The 18,823-nt window shown below is 39.1% G+C and overlaps 1 protein-coding gene across 1 annotated transcript in view; it reads left to right on the top strand.

Annotated features, from left to right (window-relative positions):
- The window catches only part of THEMIS (thymocyte selection associated), a 73,287-nt gene extending 56,447 nt beyond the window's left edge, over nt 1–16,840 (top strand). The window contains exons 5-6 of the mRNA XM_005518628.3: nt 5,254–5,404; nt 16,692–16,840. Of these exons, the coding sequence (XP_005518685.3) occupies nt 5,254–5,404; nt 16,692–16,840 (300 nt within the window). The remainder of the gene's footprint in view (nt 1–5,253; nt 5,405–16,691) is intronic.
- Nucleotides 16,841–18,823: the final 1,983 nt, after the last annotated feature.

The raw sequence follows: 18,823 nt of genomic DNA on the forward strand, positions 1-18,823 counted from the left end.
GTCCTATCACTATGCTACCTGATAAAGAGCCCCTCCTCTTCTTTACTGTAAGCTCCTTTTAGGCACTGCAAAGCTGCCAGTAGGTCTCCCCAGAACCTTCTCTTTTCCAGGCTGAACAGCACCATTTTTCTCAGCCTATTTTCTTAGGAAAGGTGCTCCAGACTGTGTTTGTGGCCCTCCTCTGGACCTGCTCCAGCAGATCAATATTCTTCTTATGTTGGGAGCCCCAGACACAGTACTATGGGTGGGGTTCCACCAGAGTGGAATAGAGGGGGGATCACCTGATGATGAGCACTGGTGTAAGTCTGAGCAATGTAGTTACTCCAGAATGTACTGCAACGTGTGCTCTTCCAACCTGAAAATAATTAATTTGTGTGACTCAGGATGGTCTGAGACTCTGAATGCGATAGCATTTACTCTGGCTGGTACTAGATGGGAAACAAAATCTGTGATTATTTTCTAACCCACTGTAGTTCCAAACTCTCCCTGAAGAAAGTCTTGGGGATATCATGACTGTAGGAGCAAAATCATATAGGTAGGTTGTAAATCTGTAGGTTTTGAAGCTCATAAAGTCTTCTTTATAAATCAGCAGCTATGAATACTGATATATCTCACTCTACCACCTTCTCTCACAATTTCCTTGAAATAGTCTGCAAAATATTTAAAACTAAAACTTCATCCAGCCTGGTTTGGGCTTCCCAGTGAATACTGTGCTGTGTGACTCCTGCAGAACTGTTGTACGGAGCTTGTGGGGATAAATTGTCTTTTTTGTCTGTGTTTGGACAGTGAAATCATTCATCACACTTTCATTCTATGTATACATCTTTTTCTTCTGATGGAAAGGTGCATGCAGCAATTAAGCATTTTAGATTTAGATATACCCATGCAGTATATGCCAAAGCAACAAATGTATATCTGGAGCTTTGGCTTGGGTTTCTGATGGCTGTAAATAATACCACTCCAAGTTGTTTTTAAAGATTGCAGTAAAAGATTTATATTCTGTATCTTCTAGCATGTGTGACTTGCAATAAGGTACTCCAAAGGCATAGTGCCATGTCCAGCACTGATTGCTCCAGCAAATGAGTACTCCTCTTCACTAGAGTAATTTGTAATCACATAACAGCTTGACTTTCAGTCTGGAAAAGCATAATTTTGTCAGATTAGTTTATACCACTACATCTCTCACCACATTTTCAGAGATTATGACAGCTGTTGGTTTCATATTTACTCCCACATTTTTCTGTACTTCAAACAAATGTTGTTTCCTTCTTTACTGTGAATGTTCTAGATGCTGTTGAGGTGTTCTTTCCTTAAAAAAACAACCAAACAATAATGTGTATTATTTTCTTTTTTTTGTTACCAGATTTAAAATACTTTTTTCTTAGTTACTCTAAGAGCTTCTCCTTCTGTTGTATCTCAGTGGTTACAATAATTTTGCTGGACACCTTCAGAGTTGGAGGAGGGTGGGGGTTGTTTGCTTATTTGTTTTGTGGTTTTCTTATTGCTGGTTTTAGCGGGTTTTTTTGGTGGGTTTTTTGGTTGATTGGTTAGTTAGTTGGGCGTATGGGGTTTCTTTTGTAAGAACTTTTGTGCTATTTTATGGGCTGATTAAGTAGTTGTAACCAAATAGTTCTGTCTGAAGCATGTGTGGGATAGGGATTGCCTTCAGTATTTTTGGGTTGTATCTTGCAAATGAGCAGGAGTTTCCAGAGTCAGTGCATCATGACTTATAATTCAACTCCTGGAAGGGGAAAAATTAAAGACCAGAAACTCTTCTACCTAAAGAAAAGGTGACTCAAGGAAAAGAGCAAAAATATGAATGATGGGAGAAAATTTATGGAGACGAATTACTGCACCAGCACGAAATTATGAGTTAAGGCAGTAAAAAGAAACCTCACAACCCAAAGTAAATTTCAGTGCAGAAATAAACTCTGGAACTCATTGCCACATGGTACTGATAACAGAAATGTAAATTAGTTTAAAAAGCAATTAGACACAGTAATGAAAAAAATATTCACATGGATACAATTGTTGGTAGCCCAAATTTTTTAAGTCTGAGGAGAATTCAGCTTGGAGCTGGGAGAAGAGGATGAGAGCTGACACTTATGTTGCAGGGGAAATCAGCATTCTGAGAATAGGTTTTGTGTAACTGTGGCTGCACATAGGGAAAACATTACTGTTTTCCAGTGCCACTCATAAGGCCTATTGTCAGATTTTACTGCTTCTGGAGCAGACAAGCAGAGGGAAGCCTTGCTAGCAGAAGAGATCTCACATACACACACACACACACACACATACATAGGTGCAATAAAACTCTTCAGGTGATCAAGGGAAACTAATTCAATCTCCTTACTCTGAAACAGTTTGCTTCTGCAATGTTTTCAGTTCATACACCTTCAACAAACACTGCACTCGTTTACATCTTCTGCTGAATTCTGGCACTTCTGTTCTTATTAAAGTGATGCATCTCCAGTCCTTTAGTTCTCACCTTAGCTCTCACACTTCTTCGTGTTTATCCTGTTTGACACAACACTCCTATTTCCTGAGAAGGGCTGTGCATATTTAGACTCATTTACCTTTACTGCTTTACGTTCTGACTCCTGAGTTGTTCCTGGACCACAGCAAACCTGAAGATGTAATGGCAATTCTTAGCCACTGCTGTAAAATTTTTAGTTCATGCACCTGTAGATGTTGGCTTTATTTTCCAAATGCTGAGATTTGGGGTTTCCTCATGAGTAGTCTCTTATAACAAATGACTGCAGCTCAGATTATGAGTTTTTAATTGAATTAATGTTTTTTCTGGCAGTAACTATTGAAAATCATGGCTAATATCCTGACTTTTTTAAATTAGTGGAACAATGGCTCTGCCTAGATAGAAATTCTGTGCTGTTAAATATGCCAAGTATTTGAAAGACAACTGTAAGGCTTCTCAGTTACATAGCTTTCAAAAACAACTTATCTTTGCTGGTCTTTAGTATAATTGTTATCTATAGTGCTGTTAAGGATGTTAAAATGCTATCAGATTTCAGCATAAAGTGATGTGACAGTTCATTTTCTGTAATCCTATTTATTTTAAATGTTTGAGTTTTGCATATTTTAATTTGTTTACAAGGTGCCCCAGGTAACTATTTTTTCACAGTGTGTGGTTTTGCTGATGAATTGTAAGATTAGCACAAATTCCAGATACATTTTCCTTAATGAGGGGAACTTCCTATGTTGATACCAAGGCCTGTTTTTAATTAGTTAAGGCAATGCAAAACAAATAAACTCAACATACTCATACATCACATTGATTGCTAGTATTAATAGGGTAAATAAGGAGCTGACTAGAAAATAAGAGAATTTTTTTAAAAAGGAAAAAAAATTATGTCTATAGTTTAAATTAAGGTTCATTCTTCCCTGAAAGCTGACCATTAAGTGAAAGCTTTCTGTGTGCTAAGTATGCCAAAAAACTAGAACACAGGAATAAACTGCCTATGAATAATAGTTACCCTACCCTTCCCAAAACCTTCAACTTGTGATAAAGAGGTATAACTGATACCAAGGATGGGACTAGTTTAGTGAAACATGGTTATTTAGGCATTTATTTTCCCCTAGCAGAAGGTGGACATTTCTCAATAACTGTCCATAAAGTGAGTGTACATATAATTGGGGCAGTCTGGCAACAAACAGTTGGGGTATACAGGCATGTTTAGGTGCAGAAGATCAAGAAAAGGAGGTGAAAGGAAGTTTCCTGGTGAAAGAAAGTTAAAGTCCCTGTAGCCTCAGTGTACCTGTTCCACAACACACTGAGCACACTCCTTATTTGAACAGTGCCTTTTTCATCAGATTATATTAACTTTCTGCTGTGAAGAATTTCTTCCAACATTTCTGTCCTCTTTGAAAAATATTTCTTAGCTGAATTTCTTTTTCACAAGTCCCAGAGTTTTTTGTGAATTACATGCTTACAGCTTTGCTGGGCCTCAGAGGCTCTTTTGCAATGCAGGTGAGCACTACCCAGTGTTGTAGGATCTATAGAGCACAAACATGCATTGACCACTATAACTCAACTGACTCCTGTAGATCTATCTTGTAGGTGAGCGGGGAACTTAAGAAAAAAGAGAAAAGTACCAGAGATTCCTCTAATTGAAAAACTGGAGTCTTCCACTTATGACCCACGCACTGGGAAAAATCATCCCTGTGTTTTATAGGTTCCATCTTCATCTGTTTTTCTTAATATACTCTTCCAAATTTTCTATTTTGATTACCAGTGACTTTTTTTGTTCTTAGCTGATATCTTTTTTTAAAAAGGGCAAATTGTAAAAAGCGGGCTTGTGTCGTGCTTTTACAAATTGTAGGTTGATTCTGAAAAGATCAGATCCTATTACTGTGTAGCTACTGTCAGATTTACCAACATGACCTTATCTCTCTGAATAGGATGGGCTTTGTCATTGCTAAGGAAAAAATCTGCATTTAATTTTGAATGGAAAATCTATTGTGATTATTTCCTAAAATATATACTCTGGTATAATGATTGCAATTGGTCTGTACCTACACTGCAGCTACTGTAAAGTTTCACCAAAGATATATTTTTGACACTTTTAACTGACTGTTACTTACACAGATAAAAATATGTATTTGACTGAAAGTATTTATGACAAGAAAACCTCAGAATTAAAAATAAAACAACATAATTATGGAAAGGTGTGTATGAAGCTTGAATTTCAAGGGATGCAAATATTGCAGCCATCTAACTTGCTTTTTCCAATGTAATAAAATTATAATTAATAACACCATAATTGTCTGTTCTCATCATCTAACTATACTATGCTGTGAATGCTACTGGGTAAATGTAATTGAAATGTCAGACTTTATATGAATTTGTGATGTAATATGTAACAGAACACATTAAATGAACAATCGATACAATAAAAATAGTGAATCAGAAAGTAATCTGAATCAACCAAAAGGGATACATAAATCTCCTTTTGCTTGTGTGACACCATATAGCCAAACATAAAAAGGAAAAGAAAGACTGGAGATGTGTTTTAGAGGTAATGTCTTCACCTAGAATGCCTCCTGGTCATGTCATTTTATGATGTACATGCCTGAAAGACAAGCTCTGTGGTAAATGTCATTGAAGACTTCAACAAACAGAAAGATCTATAGTTAAAACTCACAGAAATAACCCGAAGAATGTTGCTCTTGCATGTCACATCAGTTTGGAATAATAATTTACATGGAAAGCTAATGTGCTATTCTATCTGATTTCAGAATTTCTACATAGACACCACCAAGAAATTGTGCTCAAATCAAGCTGCTGATGTTTTGGAATTGCAAGTTAATTGTCAAAATGATTCGGTGCATCGTGAGAATAAGGACATGACTGGGAAAGCTACACTAGTGGAAACCACTGTGACTAAAGGTCAGTTGAGCTTTATGGTTTAAGCTATTAATATAACAAAGCTTAACCCCAGCCCTAATGAAAATTTGACATATCTTGTGTGATTTCTCTTGGAATCTGTGGCTTAGTCAAAAACGGATGAAAAATTCTCCTTTCTGTTCTCCCTCCATAAATGCCGTAAGGCAAATTCATCCAAGCTCTCAGCAGCAGCACGATATTAAACTCTGTTTGACACTGCAGCATGAATATTCAGTGGTTTTTAGGAACAGACGACTGGAAAACGTGCTGTTCTTTTGCTTTAGAGTGATTCTTACACTTAATCTGTTATTAAAAAAATACCTCATACTTTAAGATCCCAAATTTTTTTGAGATGAGAAAGCCATTTACATTAAAGATATGGAGATGCCTTCAACTCATATTTTTGTATGTTGAGGAACAAAATTATACTGAGCAAATTACTTGACCAATAATTGATTTTAAAGTCCCTATTTGTTTGTATTTCACATAATTTTGATAGATGGCTAGTTTTTCTGCTTATCTTTCAAGTTTTTCAGAAATGAATCACACTGAAAAGCTAGTTGATAAGAGGACAAATCCAAATTTATCATGTATATTTCCACTTTGCCATTAATATAAAAAAATTATTTCATTAATCTCTCAGTCACAGGTTATATTTGAAATATGAACAAATCACATTAATTACAACACTGGAACAGTTGGAAGACTAAAGCACGAATATTCATCCTCACAGCATTTGTTAACTGATAATTGGTATCAATAGAAAAACTTCCTATAAAGTTCCTCTTTTTTTCCTTGTCATTCAGTATGTAAGACTCTTAAAAAGGATTGTCTATTTGAAACTATGTGTATTGAAACTTCTAAAAGCTACATAAACCACTTCTCTGGAGAAGAAGTACAGTGTCATGTTGACTATTCACTAATCCTTATTGCTGTGGAAATTGATTATTTGGGGACTGATTATTGGATGTGGGGTGATGTGGTTTAACCCCAGTCAGCAGCCAAGCCCCATACAGCTGCTTGCTCACTCCCCCACCAGCAGGATGGGGGGAGAATTGGAAGGGCAAAAGCCAGAAAACTTGTGGGTTGAATTAAAGACAGGGAAAGCAAAAGCCACTCACGCAAACAAAGGAAAACAAGGAATTAGTTCACTGCTTCCCATGGGCAGGCAGGTGTTCCACCATCTCCAGGACAGCAGGGCCCCAACACGTGTAACAGTGATTTGGGAAGACGAACTTGATCACTCCAAATGTCCTCCCCTTCCTCCTTCTATCCATTTGATCAGTCTGGGTCACCTGTCCCAACTATGTCTGCTCCCAAACTCCAGTGCACCCCCAACCTTCCTTGCCAGCCATGACAGCATAAGAAGCAGGAAAGCCCTTGGCTCTGTGCAAGCCCTGCTCATAAAAAAACCATCTTGCATATATAAAAAAAAAAAAAACCTCTGTATTATCAACCCTGTGTTCAGCACAGTTCCAAAACAGCCCTGTACTTGTCACTGTGAGTACAATTAATTCTGCCCCAGAAAAACCAGCATAATATTTTGGTATCTGGCAGTTTCAAAATTAAATTCCAGATTTGATATTTTGTGGCTTTGAAAAATCTCTTTTCAGGCTCTGTTTTGCCACTGTTTAATGGTTTGATTTGATTTTTATAGAGGTAAATGGTGAAGCTTGCAGCTAAAAAACACTGTTCCTCAGTTTAAACCCCCCAAAAAGAGGAATACTAATGTAGGTTAACGCAGTACTCCTTTTTTGTCAAGGGGATTTCCTGTAAATCACTGTGGCTTGACTTTGAAAACCATTGTCCATGCTACAGGGACTAATTGGATCACTTGCATGGATTGGTCTCTGTGGGGTGAGGCAGACATGGGAAGCAGGGAAAACACACCTAAAGAAAATGTTACAGGGCTTCCTCAAGGAAGAAGACAGATGTAAAACTTATGCTGAGGACTGGCTTATTCACAAGCACAGAAGTCAGTGATTGAGTAGGTGCTTAACTTTATCGGCCTAGACTGCTCACAGACAGGAAACGTCACACAGGCTAAAGTCTCAAAATACCTTTATGGTAGAGTCTTCAAATATTTTTCTGAACGCAGCTTCTCAGTTTGTGCAAAAAGTGAAGTCATAGAGTCACTTCCTGTGCCTGTTATGGGAACTGTACAGCAGTTTCTAAACTGAGATCCCTTGGCTGAGAAAAGCTGTGTGGAGCCACTGTTCCTAAGGCTTCAGCTCAATAACAGGACTGGGAGGTCACTTGGTCTTTCCATTTTCCACCTGTGAGGGTATTTGTTACTGCTTTTTTGTTTCTTTAGTAACTGGGCACCAGTGAGAAGTGTCTGTCTCCATCTTCTTCCTATCTTCCCATCAGGTACTAATACCCAGTGATAAAATCCTCCCTGTGCCTTCTGTTCACCAGGCTGAACAGTCTCAGACCTCTCAGCCTCCCCTTCTATTTCAGACGCTTCAGGCACTTGATCACCTTCATGACCCTCTGCTGGATCTGCTCCAGAACATCCACGTCCCTCTTGTACTGGGAGCCCAGATCTGGGACCCCACACTCCAGGTGTGCTCTCACCAGTGTGGATCAGGGGGACAAGGATCTGTGCTGGCAGCACTTTGCCTAATGCAGCCCAGGAGGTGATGGACCACTTGCTGCAAGGACACATTGCTGGAGCAATGTCAGATCAGCCTGCCCTCCAGGACCCCAGTGTTTCCTTGGCAATGCTGCTTTCCAGTCATTCTTCCCCAGCCTGTGCTGGTGCATGGGCTTATTCTTCCCCAGGTACAGGGCCTTGCATTTTCCTTCACTGAACTTCATGGAAGTCCTCTCTGCCAAGTTCTCCAGCCTGTTCAGATCCCTTTGGATGGCAGCACAACCATCTCAGCTGCTCCTCCCATTGCAAACTTACTAAGGAAAGCTCATTCCTGTAGTAGGAAGCCACAACATCACTCATATTGGTCTCTCCATTAAATCCTGACCCAGAAACTCTCAGAGGGCTCTTCACCTGTGTCGTGGTTTTAAACCAGTAACTAAAAAAATTACTTATTTCCTGCTGTGAGAGATGGATTAGAGCAAGAGCAAAACAGGCTTAGAACTTAAAAAGGAATAAAGAAAGTTTATTAACAAACTGCAAGAATAAGAACACCAGAAAAAATTTCCAGAAAAATTTCCTTTTTATCCCCTACTACCCACCATTCCCTTGTTCACATGACAACAGAGACAAAAACTTTGGAACTTTGGTGTTTAAAACAGTCCCAATTCCTGCTACAGTCTTTTCATCAGTCTTTGCAGAGAAACAGAAGTCTCTTTCTGTTAATCTATAGAGTGTCTCACAAGGAAACTATTTCTGCTATAGTTTTCTATTTCCCTGATGTCAGCTGCCCAAAAATCCTGTCATCAGAGCTCACTCCTCCCATCTCACATCACTCTGAGGTGTGTATGGGCCATGAGTCTAGGGATGGCATTTTAAGGATGAGTTATTCAAAGACAAAAGTCCTCTTCATCTGTCTCTGTGAGCTCTACTGGAAAACAGTTTTCTCATTGCCCCCCAAGGCTTCAAATTTTCACTTCACTCTGTTCCAGCACTTCACTGTATCACAATTACTCTACTTTTTACTCAAAATCTACACTTTGAATACTCTATTCCTCCCTATATACTCTGTCATGAATTAAAGGAGTTTTTTCAAGACCTTATTGTCCCTCTCCATAGCTTTAACAGAAAAATATTTCAGCTTATAAAGCATCTCCTTATTCTCTACCTTTTCTGAAGCTTAATTCTTTTCTTTACTGTCTCTGATAGTTTATAAAGTCTCTTTACATGTTAATTACTCTCTTTTTCTCTCTCTGGATAAAAAAAGATTAATCTGCAAGTCTCATCTGGGTAATGAAAAGGTTAAAATCTTGCCCAGGCTTTGTAGATGGTTCTGTGATCTCTGCCGGAGCAGGAGCTGGAGCTGTCTGCGACGGAAGGTTCTTCATGGCTGCTCTGGAGAGTGTGGTCGCTGTCTCAGCCCGCCACAGGTCAAGAGCTTTTTTTCCTTTCTTCACTTGGCAGTCTCTGGTGAATTTAGTCACAGCAAAAACTGCAGCCGAGCCAGGGACCGGCCTGGCCCGCCCAGAGCCCGGGGCAAGCCCCGCAGGCCCCATCTCCCGGCCGGGAGCCGCTGGGCCCAGCCCAGCCCCCGCCCGGGCCGCATGGCCTGGGCAGGGAACAGGAGGCCAGCTGGAGCTCTGGTACCTTTCACAGCCAGGAAACAAAGAGCCACAAGAGTGCTCTGACTTTACATCTTAAGGAGGTGTTTACAAGTTGACTTCACTTTTTAATGGTTAAAACTGCTGTCAATTCTTAGAAATGACTGATAATTGGTCAGGAGGAAAGACTCCCATCAGCCACCAGCAGTTTCAACTTCCCTAGCTCCCAAAGCTATCTTAAAGGTGAATCCACCCCATGACAACCTGTCCCTAGGCAGAGGGCTGCCTCTGTTACCCACAGTACCAGCAAAATTTCTTCCTTCTCCTTCATGCTGCTTGTTAGCTCATGCAGCCTGTGGTTGCATGAAAACAGACTTGGACATTTTGCAACAGTTCCAGGTTTGGACCTTCTACTGAACATATTTCAACACCTTGATGAAACGAAGCAATACTGTTGACAGGCTCATCTGCCCTGCCTGAAGTCTGGCTGCCTTCTCTCTCTTTATTCAATCAGAGATAGTAGCATTAGTCTTTTGTCCATGCCATCAAGCCTTATTTATGCCATTGATAAACCTTTTTCAGAGTCCCGAAAAGCACTTGACTTTTATTGTGATTTTTAAGTTTCTATCACAACTTTGTTTTTCTTAGGCAATCCTTCATTTGTTCTTAATTCTGAAACAATCTAATTGAGAAGAATGTTTTTTCTAGGGCCATTTTCAGGTTCGAAAATATCTTTTCTTGATTGTTCTTGATCTATTTCCTTTGGTCCTCATTCCATCAAGATCCCGATATTTTCTGTGACATCCCTTCTGAGAAAGCAGCATTTACTTTTCTTCTGGTTGAGACCCGCATATCAGTAGTCATGACAGACCAATGATTTAGTTTAGCTATCAGTCAGGCTTATTTTTCCTTATGTATTTCCATGAGTTTATGTCTGGAGACTCGTGCTTTGCAGGTAGCTTTGGGTGTATGACCAAGAGTATTAGAGGAAAAAAAAATGGTGTTAGGACTGCTGAAGGTTTGCATGACTCTGGTACTGCAAAGATTTACAGCACTAACTCTTCCCTTTTATCTGAGTTCTTAGCCATGCATCTGATTCAAAAGCTCATCAGTCACAGGTCTCCTGCCTCATTTCTCATGAAAATTGCAATTAGTTAATTTGGAGTTCATCTTATTTACTCTGTTGGCTTAGGTTTCTCACAGAACACCAGATAAAGGATAGCTTTTGTTACTGAGGATTCCAAACAAACTCCTAGCACTTCTCTTAGTATGCACACAGAAAATCACAATGTAGTATCATAATGATACTTCTTTTGCAAGACTAGGAAATTGCTTCTTGTTTAATTGCCTTGGAGTATATATATCCCTTTACCAACTCTGCCCAAATTGGAGTATAGTGTGAGTTTGAGCTAGGCAGATGTTACCCAGTCCAAAGAACAGTGATGGATTGTACGCTGACATACCCAAATCAAAGCTGAAGGTTTTTTCTGAAAGTTGTATGTACAGTCCAAAATTACTTGGCTTGATTTAAAGATAACTACAGCATTATACAGAAGAGTGGATTAGATTATGGAACAGTTCTTCCTGGCCAGCCAAGGAATCCCCATGAGTCCACTGCTGCGTGCAGCAAGCTTGTCTGTTCCAGAGGGTGTACTCTGCTCTGCTAATTCAAAAGATAATGGATTAGAAAATATGTCAAGACTAATAACACAGACACACTCCTGTGGGTTTTGAGTGGGAGGAAATGCACCATTCACTGACTAATCTTTAAACTTCTACTGATGAATGTTAAGCCACCCTCCAAAGCACCAACCTGTTTCAAATTCCTAATAAGGATGTTGAATCTGTACTCTCAAAACCCCCCTCGTTACAGAGACAATTGCTATTTCTTACTAAAGGCCAGATAGTTCCGAAAAGAAAAACACCATGTTTTCTTCTCTGTTTTAAAGCTTCTATTGTCTTTCTTTACAGAGTTCATGTTAATAAGGATAAGATTTATTATCCTTGTTTCTAAGGAATGGAACCTTCTTCCTCTGTTGCAATTAAACCTGAATAGACCACTAAAGATATTATCTTATTTTCTTATATTTGACTGAGTTTGAACTAATTAAAAATGGTACCAATATCTGCAGGATAATAACCCTCATCTGAAATCTGCTGTATCAGTTTTTCTTTATCCTTGAAATTTATTCTAAGTGGAGTTTCCATAACATTACATAATCTTCTTGTTCATGGCATAAGTTTCTGGAATAGTTACAGTCTGCAACAAAACAGTGTTCATGCTGATTTCATTCATTGATGTCAGGATATTTTAGGGAAGGTATTTATATATTCTGTCTTTAGGCACTTGATTTAAGAGGCTAGTGGGCTGGAGAAAGAAAAAGAGGATTGGGCCTTCTATTTGTGCTTTAGGATGCACATATGTCTACTAAATTTTCAAAGATGGTTTAAGTAATTTCTGCCCCTGTAGCTTGCTGTCCCATTAGTTAAGACAATACATATGACTATGGAACTGTACTCTAAAACAAATATTAAAATTAATTAAACATAATAACCCCAAAAACTTAAAGCAAAATATAGAATTCTGAATTATTTGGAAAAAAAAGAAAAGCAGCTCTTTTTTTGAGGACATCACAGGGATTTTGTATTACTGTTCTGAGCTAGGTGCACGGGAATAAGCAATATGAATTGGGAATCTTTTTCTGTATGTGTGTGTGTCAACACCCTCCAGCTTCCCCACTCAGCTCAGTCTTTGAATAGGGAAAAAATTGTATTAGATTCTTTGGGTCCCATGGTCTTGTAATTAAAAAAAAAAGAAAAACAAAACAAACAAACACAAAAAAAGAATAAAAGCAAAAACAAAAACAAAAAACTTTTTTTGTTTTCATCTGTAAATACAAAATTTATCCTTGGCTGACACATCCTCTGAGCTAAGTTCAAGAAAAGGCAAGAAAATTACTTAAAATATGGAGATCATACCACTTTATAGAATGTGAGTACACTTTAGTAAATGATACTGAAATATTTTCCCTATGCTTTTCCCTCAACAAAACTCTAATCTGTTTTACAGCAGGGGGAAAAAAGCACAGGCTCTGAATCCTTCTGGTTTACTAGATATGACTGACTTTAATTGCAGTAATATTCAGAGGTTTCTGGCAGGAGCTTAGGTGGTTGCAGGGAGGAGGTATGGCAGCATTATATGTAGTTAAAGCAAAGAGTACTTCATGTCAGTGCCCTTTCCCACTCCCTGGCTGTGCTGCCTGGCTCTGCTCCCCCAGTCCTGTGCAGAGCAGCACTTGAACATCTCTGATGGTGCCCTGAGCCCCTCTCTGCATCTCTTGCAGGAACTTATGATGAGACAAGAAATATGAGATTGTTTAAAACTTGTGGCAACCATTTCTGATCTGCAAGAGCTGTGGTTACATTGGGGATTTATTTTATATGAGGCACTAGTGAAACAGTGGAAACTAGGTCTCAAAAAGTTCAATAAAATCAGTGAGACAGACTAGAAACAAAACTGAAAAAGAAAAAAATTTAAAAGCAAAAGGGCAGGGAAAGAAGTCAACTCTTGTCTCTTTCAGGAAATTTAAGGGTTTTTTAAATAAATTAACACTAATCTTTTCCAAACATTAGTTTAGGAGATTCCAGAGGGAGATAAATATTACCCATACATTAAATGCAACCCTACAGTTTATGTGAAATATTTTGATTGTGGCACTTAACAGTTTTTAAAGATATGCTACATCATCACATGAAGTAATGGTTGATGGATACCAGCTCAAGGAACAGTCCATTAGTTTTATGGGCTCTGATTCTTCTATCACTGATCGGCTTTCAGCAGCACTCCCTAAGGAATTAGTTCTCATTAGCACTGAGGAGCATCAGAACCAGGCTCACAGCAAATAAAATGCTGCTGTTCATAAAAAATGCTTGGTTTATGCATATACCTTGGGTTTTGTGCATTTTCACTTAAGTGATGTGCAGAAATAAGGACGTGGTTCTACCAGTTCATAATGTTATTATGCAGAATATTTCACAACTACTTTTTTCAGGTTAGGCATAAATAAACAACAAATGTTTTGTGGTTCAGTGTTAATTTATGCAGTGTTAAAACTGATCTGAAATATTTACCATAGCTATAAAACTGTGTTACGGTCACACAGCTAGAGACATTTAGGTGTGCAGAGTTGTGCATATGCATGAGCTGGGGCCTCCAGCACTTGCTTCATTCAAGCAAGGGTCTTGATGAGTTGGGTCATTTCTGTTGCCTGCCTTTTGAAGAAGGGCAAAATGGGGACCACAGTTGTTATTAATTGTTATGACAACAATTTCTGGCCTTGAAATTTGTGGAAAACAGCAAGTATATTCCGAGAAAAAGACAATACATTGTACTCACTTGAGGATACAAGTGAAATAAATGGAAATTTTTAGTCTGCAGAGCACTAGCCTTCCACTATAAAGGCAAATATAATTATACAAATTGTTCCAGGAAGAGCAGAATTAATGAAATTTTATTTAATAAGTATTCAGGACTGTTGTCCCCTACTGCTACTCTGTCTTTCCTGATAATAACCAAAACTCTTCTTGTAGTGTTCCTATCAAAAGGAAAAGAGCAGGTCTGGAGCTATGTGTGTGTTGAGTGGCCAACCAATATGCACACACTGATTTATCCTGCTGTCTGCTGCCAAATGGAGTGGATAACAGCTGTGTTCTGCATGCTTCTCTCTCAATAGAGGAACTAATTCAACCCTAGCTTCTGTAACCACAGTTAGACTTCTGTCCCCTTTTCAAATCTGACCGAAATTGGCAGAAATAAACTTGTAAAAGTACTGAAGAGATTGATAGATGGATGGACAGCACGATGACATAAGCCTTGTTTTCTTGGCAGACTGAGATGGCCTATGTGATTCGGTAATTCAGTGTTGAGGCTAATAGATTTTTTTTTTCAAACAGGGAAGAAAATTGCATTGATTTCAATGTTCAGGATCCCCCTGGGATTGTTCAGCTTGTCTCATTCATTGCTTAATGCTTTATTGAAGTGTAAATATATACATTTCAAAAGGAACTCTGAGCAGGTTTGGGAGTGGGGACAGCTGCGATTTAGTCTGGCCTGATGACATCAACGTTCTTTCTCCTTGAGCTGTCTTGCTTAGAAGTGTATCAATTTGTTTGCATGTGTTTGGAAAAGAAGAAAGCTTGGCTATGCCATCCAGGAGCAATCTGTACCTTATATCCATATTAGCAAGTCTAAGTGCACAAACAATATTTCCCTCGCTGAATCACAGGGATTAGCTTATTCTTTCAGTGCTTGTTTTATTCATTAGTTTGCTTTTACTGATATCAAGCACAGCCAAATTGCAAATGAACTACAAACCAGGAAATGTTTATTAACAAGATAGTGGCCACATGTGTGAGTGAGATCTTCCATGCATTTCTAATCATATGTTTGGGGTTTTGTTTTGCAGTTTTTTTCCCTTTTGATGCCTAGATCTGGAAATACTTTGCTAATTCAGTAGTGGGGGACTGATGGCTATATAGGTCTGTGATAAACTCTGTGCTGGTGTAGCCAGACAGATATTTGATTAACCTCATATTTATTTCCAGCCTTAGAAAACCTACAAAAGAAAGGATCACACCTTCAGAAAGAAATTACTATTACCCAGTTTTCAGGGAGAGACACCTTAGTCATGGAGAGCCTCAGGAGGAACACAAGTAGGATTTGGAGACTGCTGAGAAATCACAGTGTTATCCTCTTGTTGAAGGGGCACAAGGTGGTTTGAAAGTGCAAGACTGGGAGAATTCTTATTTGAGAAGCTTGGTCTCATAAAGAATAACCTGTTTGACAAACATGGCTTGCTGAGAGGTCAGATAGTACACCATGGTAGTAGAAAATTAATCAACCAGGAACAGCTGTACCAACAACAGTGCTTCACACTGGTTGCAATTTCAGGTGAAAGTTTTGGCTTTAAAAACACAGTATCCTCTCAGCTCCATAACCTATGAGACTTCCTGATAAATTCTAAAGGTGATTTGCCCTTGGCAGGGGATCTGTGATGATATCACCACCATCATTTCAGCTCTAGCTGGTCCTATTGCCACCTGGCTCTTGCCCACCACAGGCTGAGCTAAGTGATGGGGTGGCTGTGAGGGGTAAAATGGGGCACTTCATGGTCTGATCCTTATGGAGTTTAGTTCCATGAGATCAGTGGTCCCACATGTCTTGCAGAGTTTGCTCTAGCCTCAGGGAAGAGGTGGATCACCCAAGCAGGGGAAGAGACCCTGGAACCTCCCAGCAGCAGCCTGCACTACTGTGAGCTCTAAAGTGAAGTTACAGTACCCAGATGCAGAGTAGAGCCTGCCACAGCACTGGAGCTGCTAAGAGCCCTCCAATAAGGGTCTCTTGTCTTGAGGGAAAACACTGCTGCTTTCTGTAATGTTTGTCCTCAGCTCTGCTTCAGGCCAGTCTAGGTGGACGTAAGGAAATGCACTCCAAAACATTTCATTTTAACCTCATGTCATTCTCAACTCTGTGTCTCTGTTATATCACCATCTAAATTACAAGCAATTGGGGGATTCTGTCTCTAGGAAATCCCAAGGTAACACTGTGGTTCCCTAGCTGCAGGGGGTCCTCTTTTCAGGCAATGAAACATGACAACATGGGAGCACATCTGTGGTAAAGATGGTACATGCAACTCGTGGCAGCTGGACTGCTCTTTCCTTGATATGGTCAGAAAATTTTATGTGCCTGCTTTGATGTTAGTGATTACACCAGCTAAACCTTTCAATAAACATTAAAGTTATTCATGCATAGATAGCAGGCAGTGGTCAACTTAGAGGTACAAGCCTATGCAAAAACTGAAATAGGAATTCTTGAGTGAAGACGCTCTTGTAAAGTGCTCAGCTCATTTTCATTCTTGTTCTGTCACAGATACTGTTCTGGAATTTGAGCAAGTCATTTAATATCTCTGAAAAATACAAAAATTAAGAGAACATTGTTTCTTTTTATGATTGTCTTTTTGAGTTGTACTATTTTTCTTCTCCAGGCCAAGGGCAGCGTCTTCCATTTCCTTAGAGATATTTTTTGCTAATTTTTCAGGCCTAGCAAGAAACTATGAGGCAGAAGAGGAAGAGGAAGAAGAGCATGACTACACCTATATTGATGAAAACATAGTTGAAAACATAAGAAAAGTATTTCATGACACCAGCATTAGAAATGAGCATTCACTCTCCAGAGGAAGAAGGTGAGTGTGGGCTGGGATCACTCATGGATGCAAACAAGTGCAGGCAGAGTGATTTTTCAGACTGGCTGATAGCCTTCACTTCCCAAAACAAGAGAGGTTTTCCCCTGGGAACTTCTGCTGTTGTTGCAAATGTCATGTGAGTAAGGCAGGAAAGGCTCCTCTGAGGTGCCACCTGTGACCTCTTAGCCATGTCACCTTTGTTAAAGGAGTACATACCATTGTTCTGCGGATAGAAGCGCACAGACCTTTTTCTGGTTTGTGCCAATTTGCTCTGAAATTATAGTACTCTGAATGCAGCCCGTTTCCTCTTTCTGGGAGTGGATGCCTTGTGCATGACTGTTTTGAGGCTTTAAAAGCTTTTGGGCATTATCTGCTCTGGCAGTCTGCAGTGACTTTAAGAGCCAGTGAAGAAGGCCTTTGTTTGTAACAATCTCTAGGCACCATTTCCAGCTAAATGCAGATGAGAATTTTTCTAGATATGACTGAAACTGTGGTCCCAGTTCTTTTCACTCATAGCTGAACCTTCTATGAATTTCACTTGGTTTGGCTGAATTGCTTCTTTTGTGGCTGGAGATCCTTGAAAACACAGGAAAAACTTGAAATATTGTGCTTCAGAGATTAAAAAAAAATATTTTGTTATTAAGTATTTCATTTCAAAATGTACTTTATTTTTAAGTGATGTGCAACATTCATACCATGTTCAAGTTAAGCAACATAGTGAATATGAAATAAGGTGGGCTTTTTCCTGCGATGCTCAAATCCCTCAGAAACATGACATCCAGGGCAGTGTGTGGCCATATCTCCCCCTGCTCACAGACACGAGACTCCAAAATCACAGAAAATACAAAAGTGAAACTAAGTAGGATGTTTCACATAACATATTACTTCCTCAGTCCACATGCTATTGAGGTTCTATCATGTAAAGAAGTTGAGAAAGAGAGAATTAAGCTCTCTTCTGACTAAAATATCCTTTCTGACCATAGGCATTAAGGGGAAAGCATACTTTCAAGAAGGAGCTCCAGCCTAGAGGATCAGCGTCTGTTTATACCACTTACTGTTGTGGTGTCAGTTCCTCTAAGTCTTTATCCACCTGCCCTTTAAATTCCCTGTTAATGGAAGGAAAGTTTCACTTTATTAGTTGTCCTCTTTGAGGTTACTAACAAAACATGAAAGAAAAGGACATGAAAGAAAAGGACCTTTGCTGCTTTGAGGGAGATAACTCTCTTTGGACAATCCTTGGTTTACAAAGCAATCCCACAAGTTTTGTCCTTAATGGCTGACAGATATATCCACTCTCTGAAATCATTAGCTAGCCAGGGAGCATGTGGCCCCTCCAGCCTGCTGGGCTTCCCCAGCCACCAGAAATCTGCACTACAGCTTTTTTCTAGCACATAAAGTTTCTATCAAGATTCCACACTAGCACATGTGAGCATTTTGGGAAATATTTTGGGTTTATATATATTTTGGGATTTTACATGGATATATGCAATTAACCGTTAATACAGACAATAGTATAATAAAACATGTAGCCAGATAAAATAACCAAATTAGCCAATTTAGGGTTATATACAGGACAATAATGCACCAAAATATGTTGTCTCTTTCACCTAATATCTGTCAAATACCTGATATCTCATCATGATAGTTCTTGAAGAATTAATCAGTTAACCATTTCCCTCCCATGGTGCCTCCTTTCCTCAGAACATTTATGCCATTTATTAATATCTGCTTTTAATTATTTGGTATATACAATTTATCAAAATTAAGTCTATTGACGTAAATTACTTTTAAATAGAATCATTAGGAGGAAAAATAGTTTTAATGAAATACAGAAGTAAGCCTAAGCAGTGAAGTCTACCTTAAAAAAAAACCCAGTATTTATTATTTGCAGTGTTTCACTAGTGTCCCTCTCAAAATCTTTCCATGATCAGGGCTGAAGCATGCCAGGTGATACTAGTAAAAAGCTAGTCCTCACCCTAAGCAGGAG

This window comes from Pseudopodoces humilis, chromosome 3 (assembly GCF_049639895.1).
Source record: "Pseudopodoces humilis isolate 2021_Gansu_Grassland_sample_001 chromosome 3, ASM4963989v1, whole genome shotgun sequence".
NCBI classification, from domain to species: Eukaryota; Metazoa; Chordata; class Aves; order Passeriformes; family Paridae; genus Pseudopodoces; species Pseudopodoces humilis.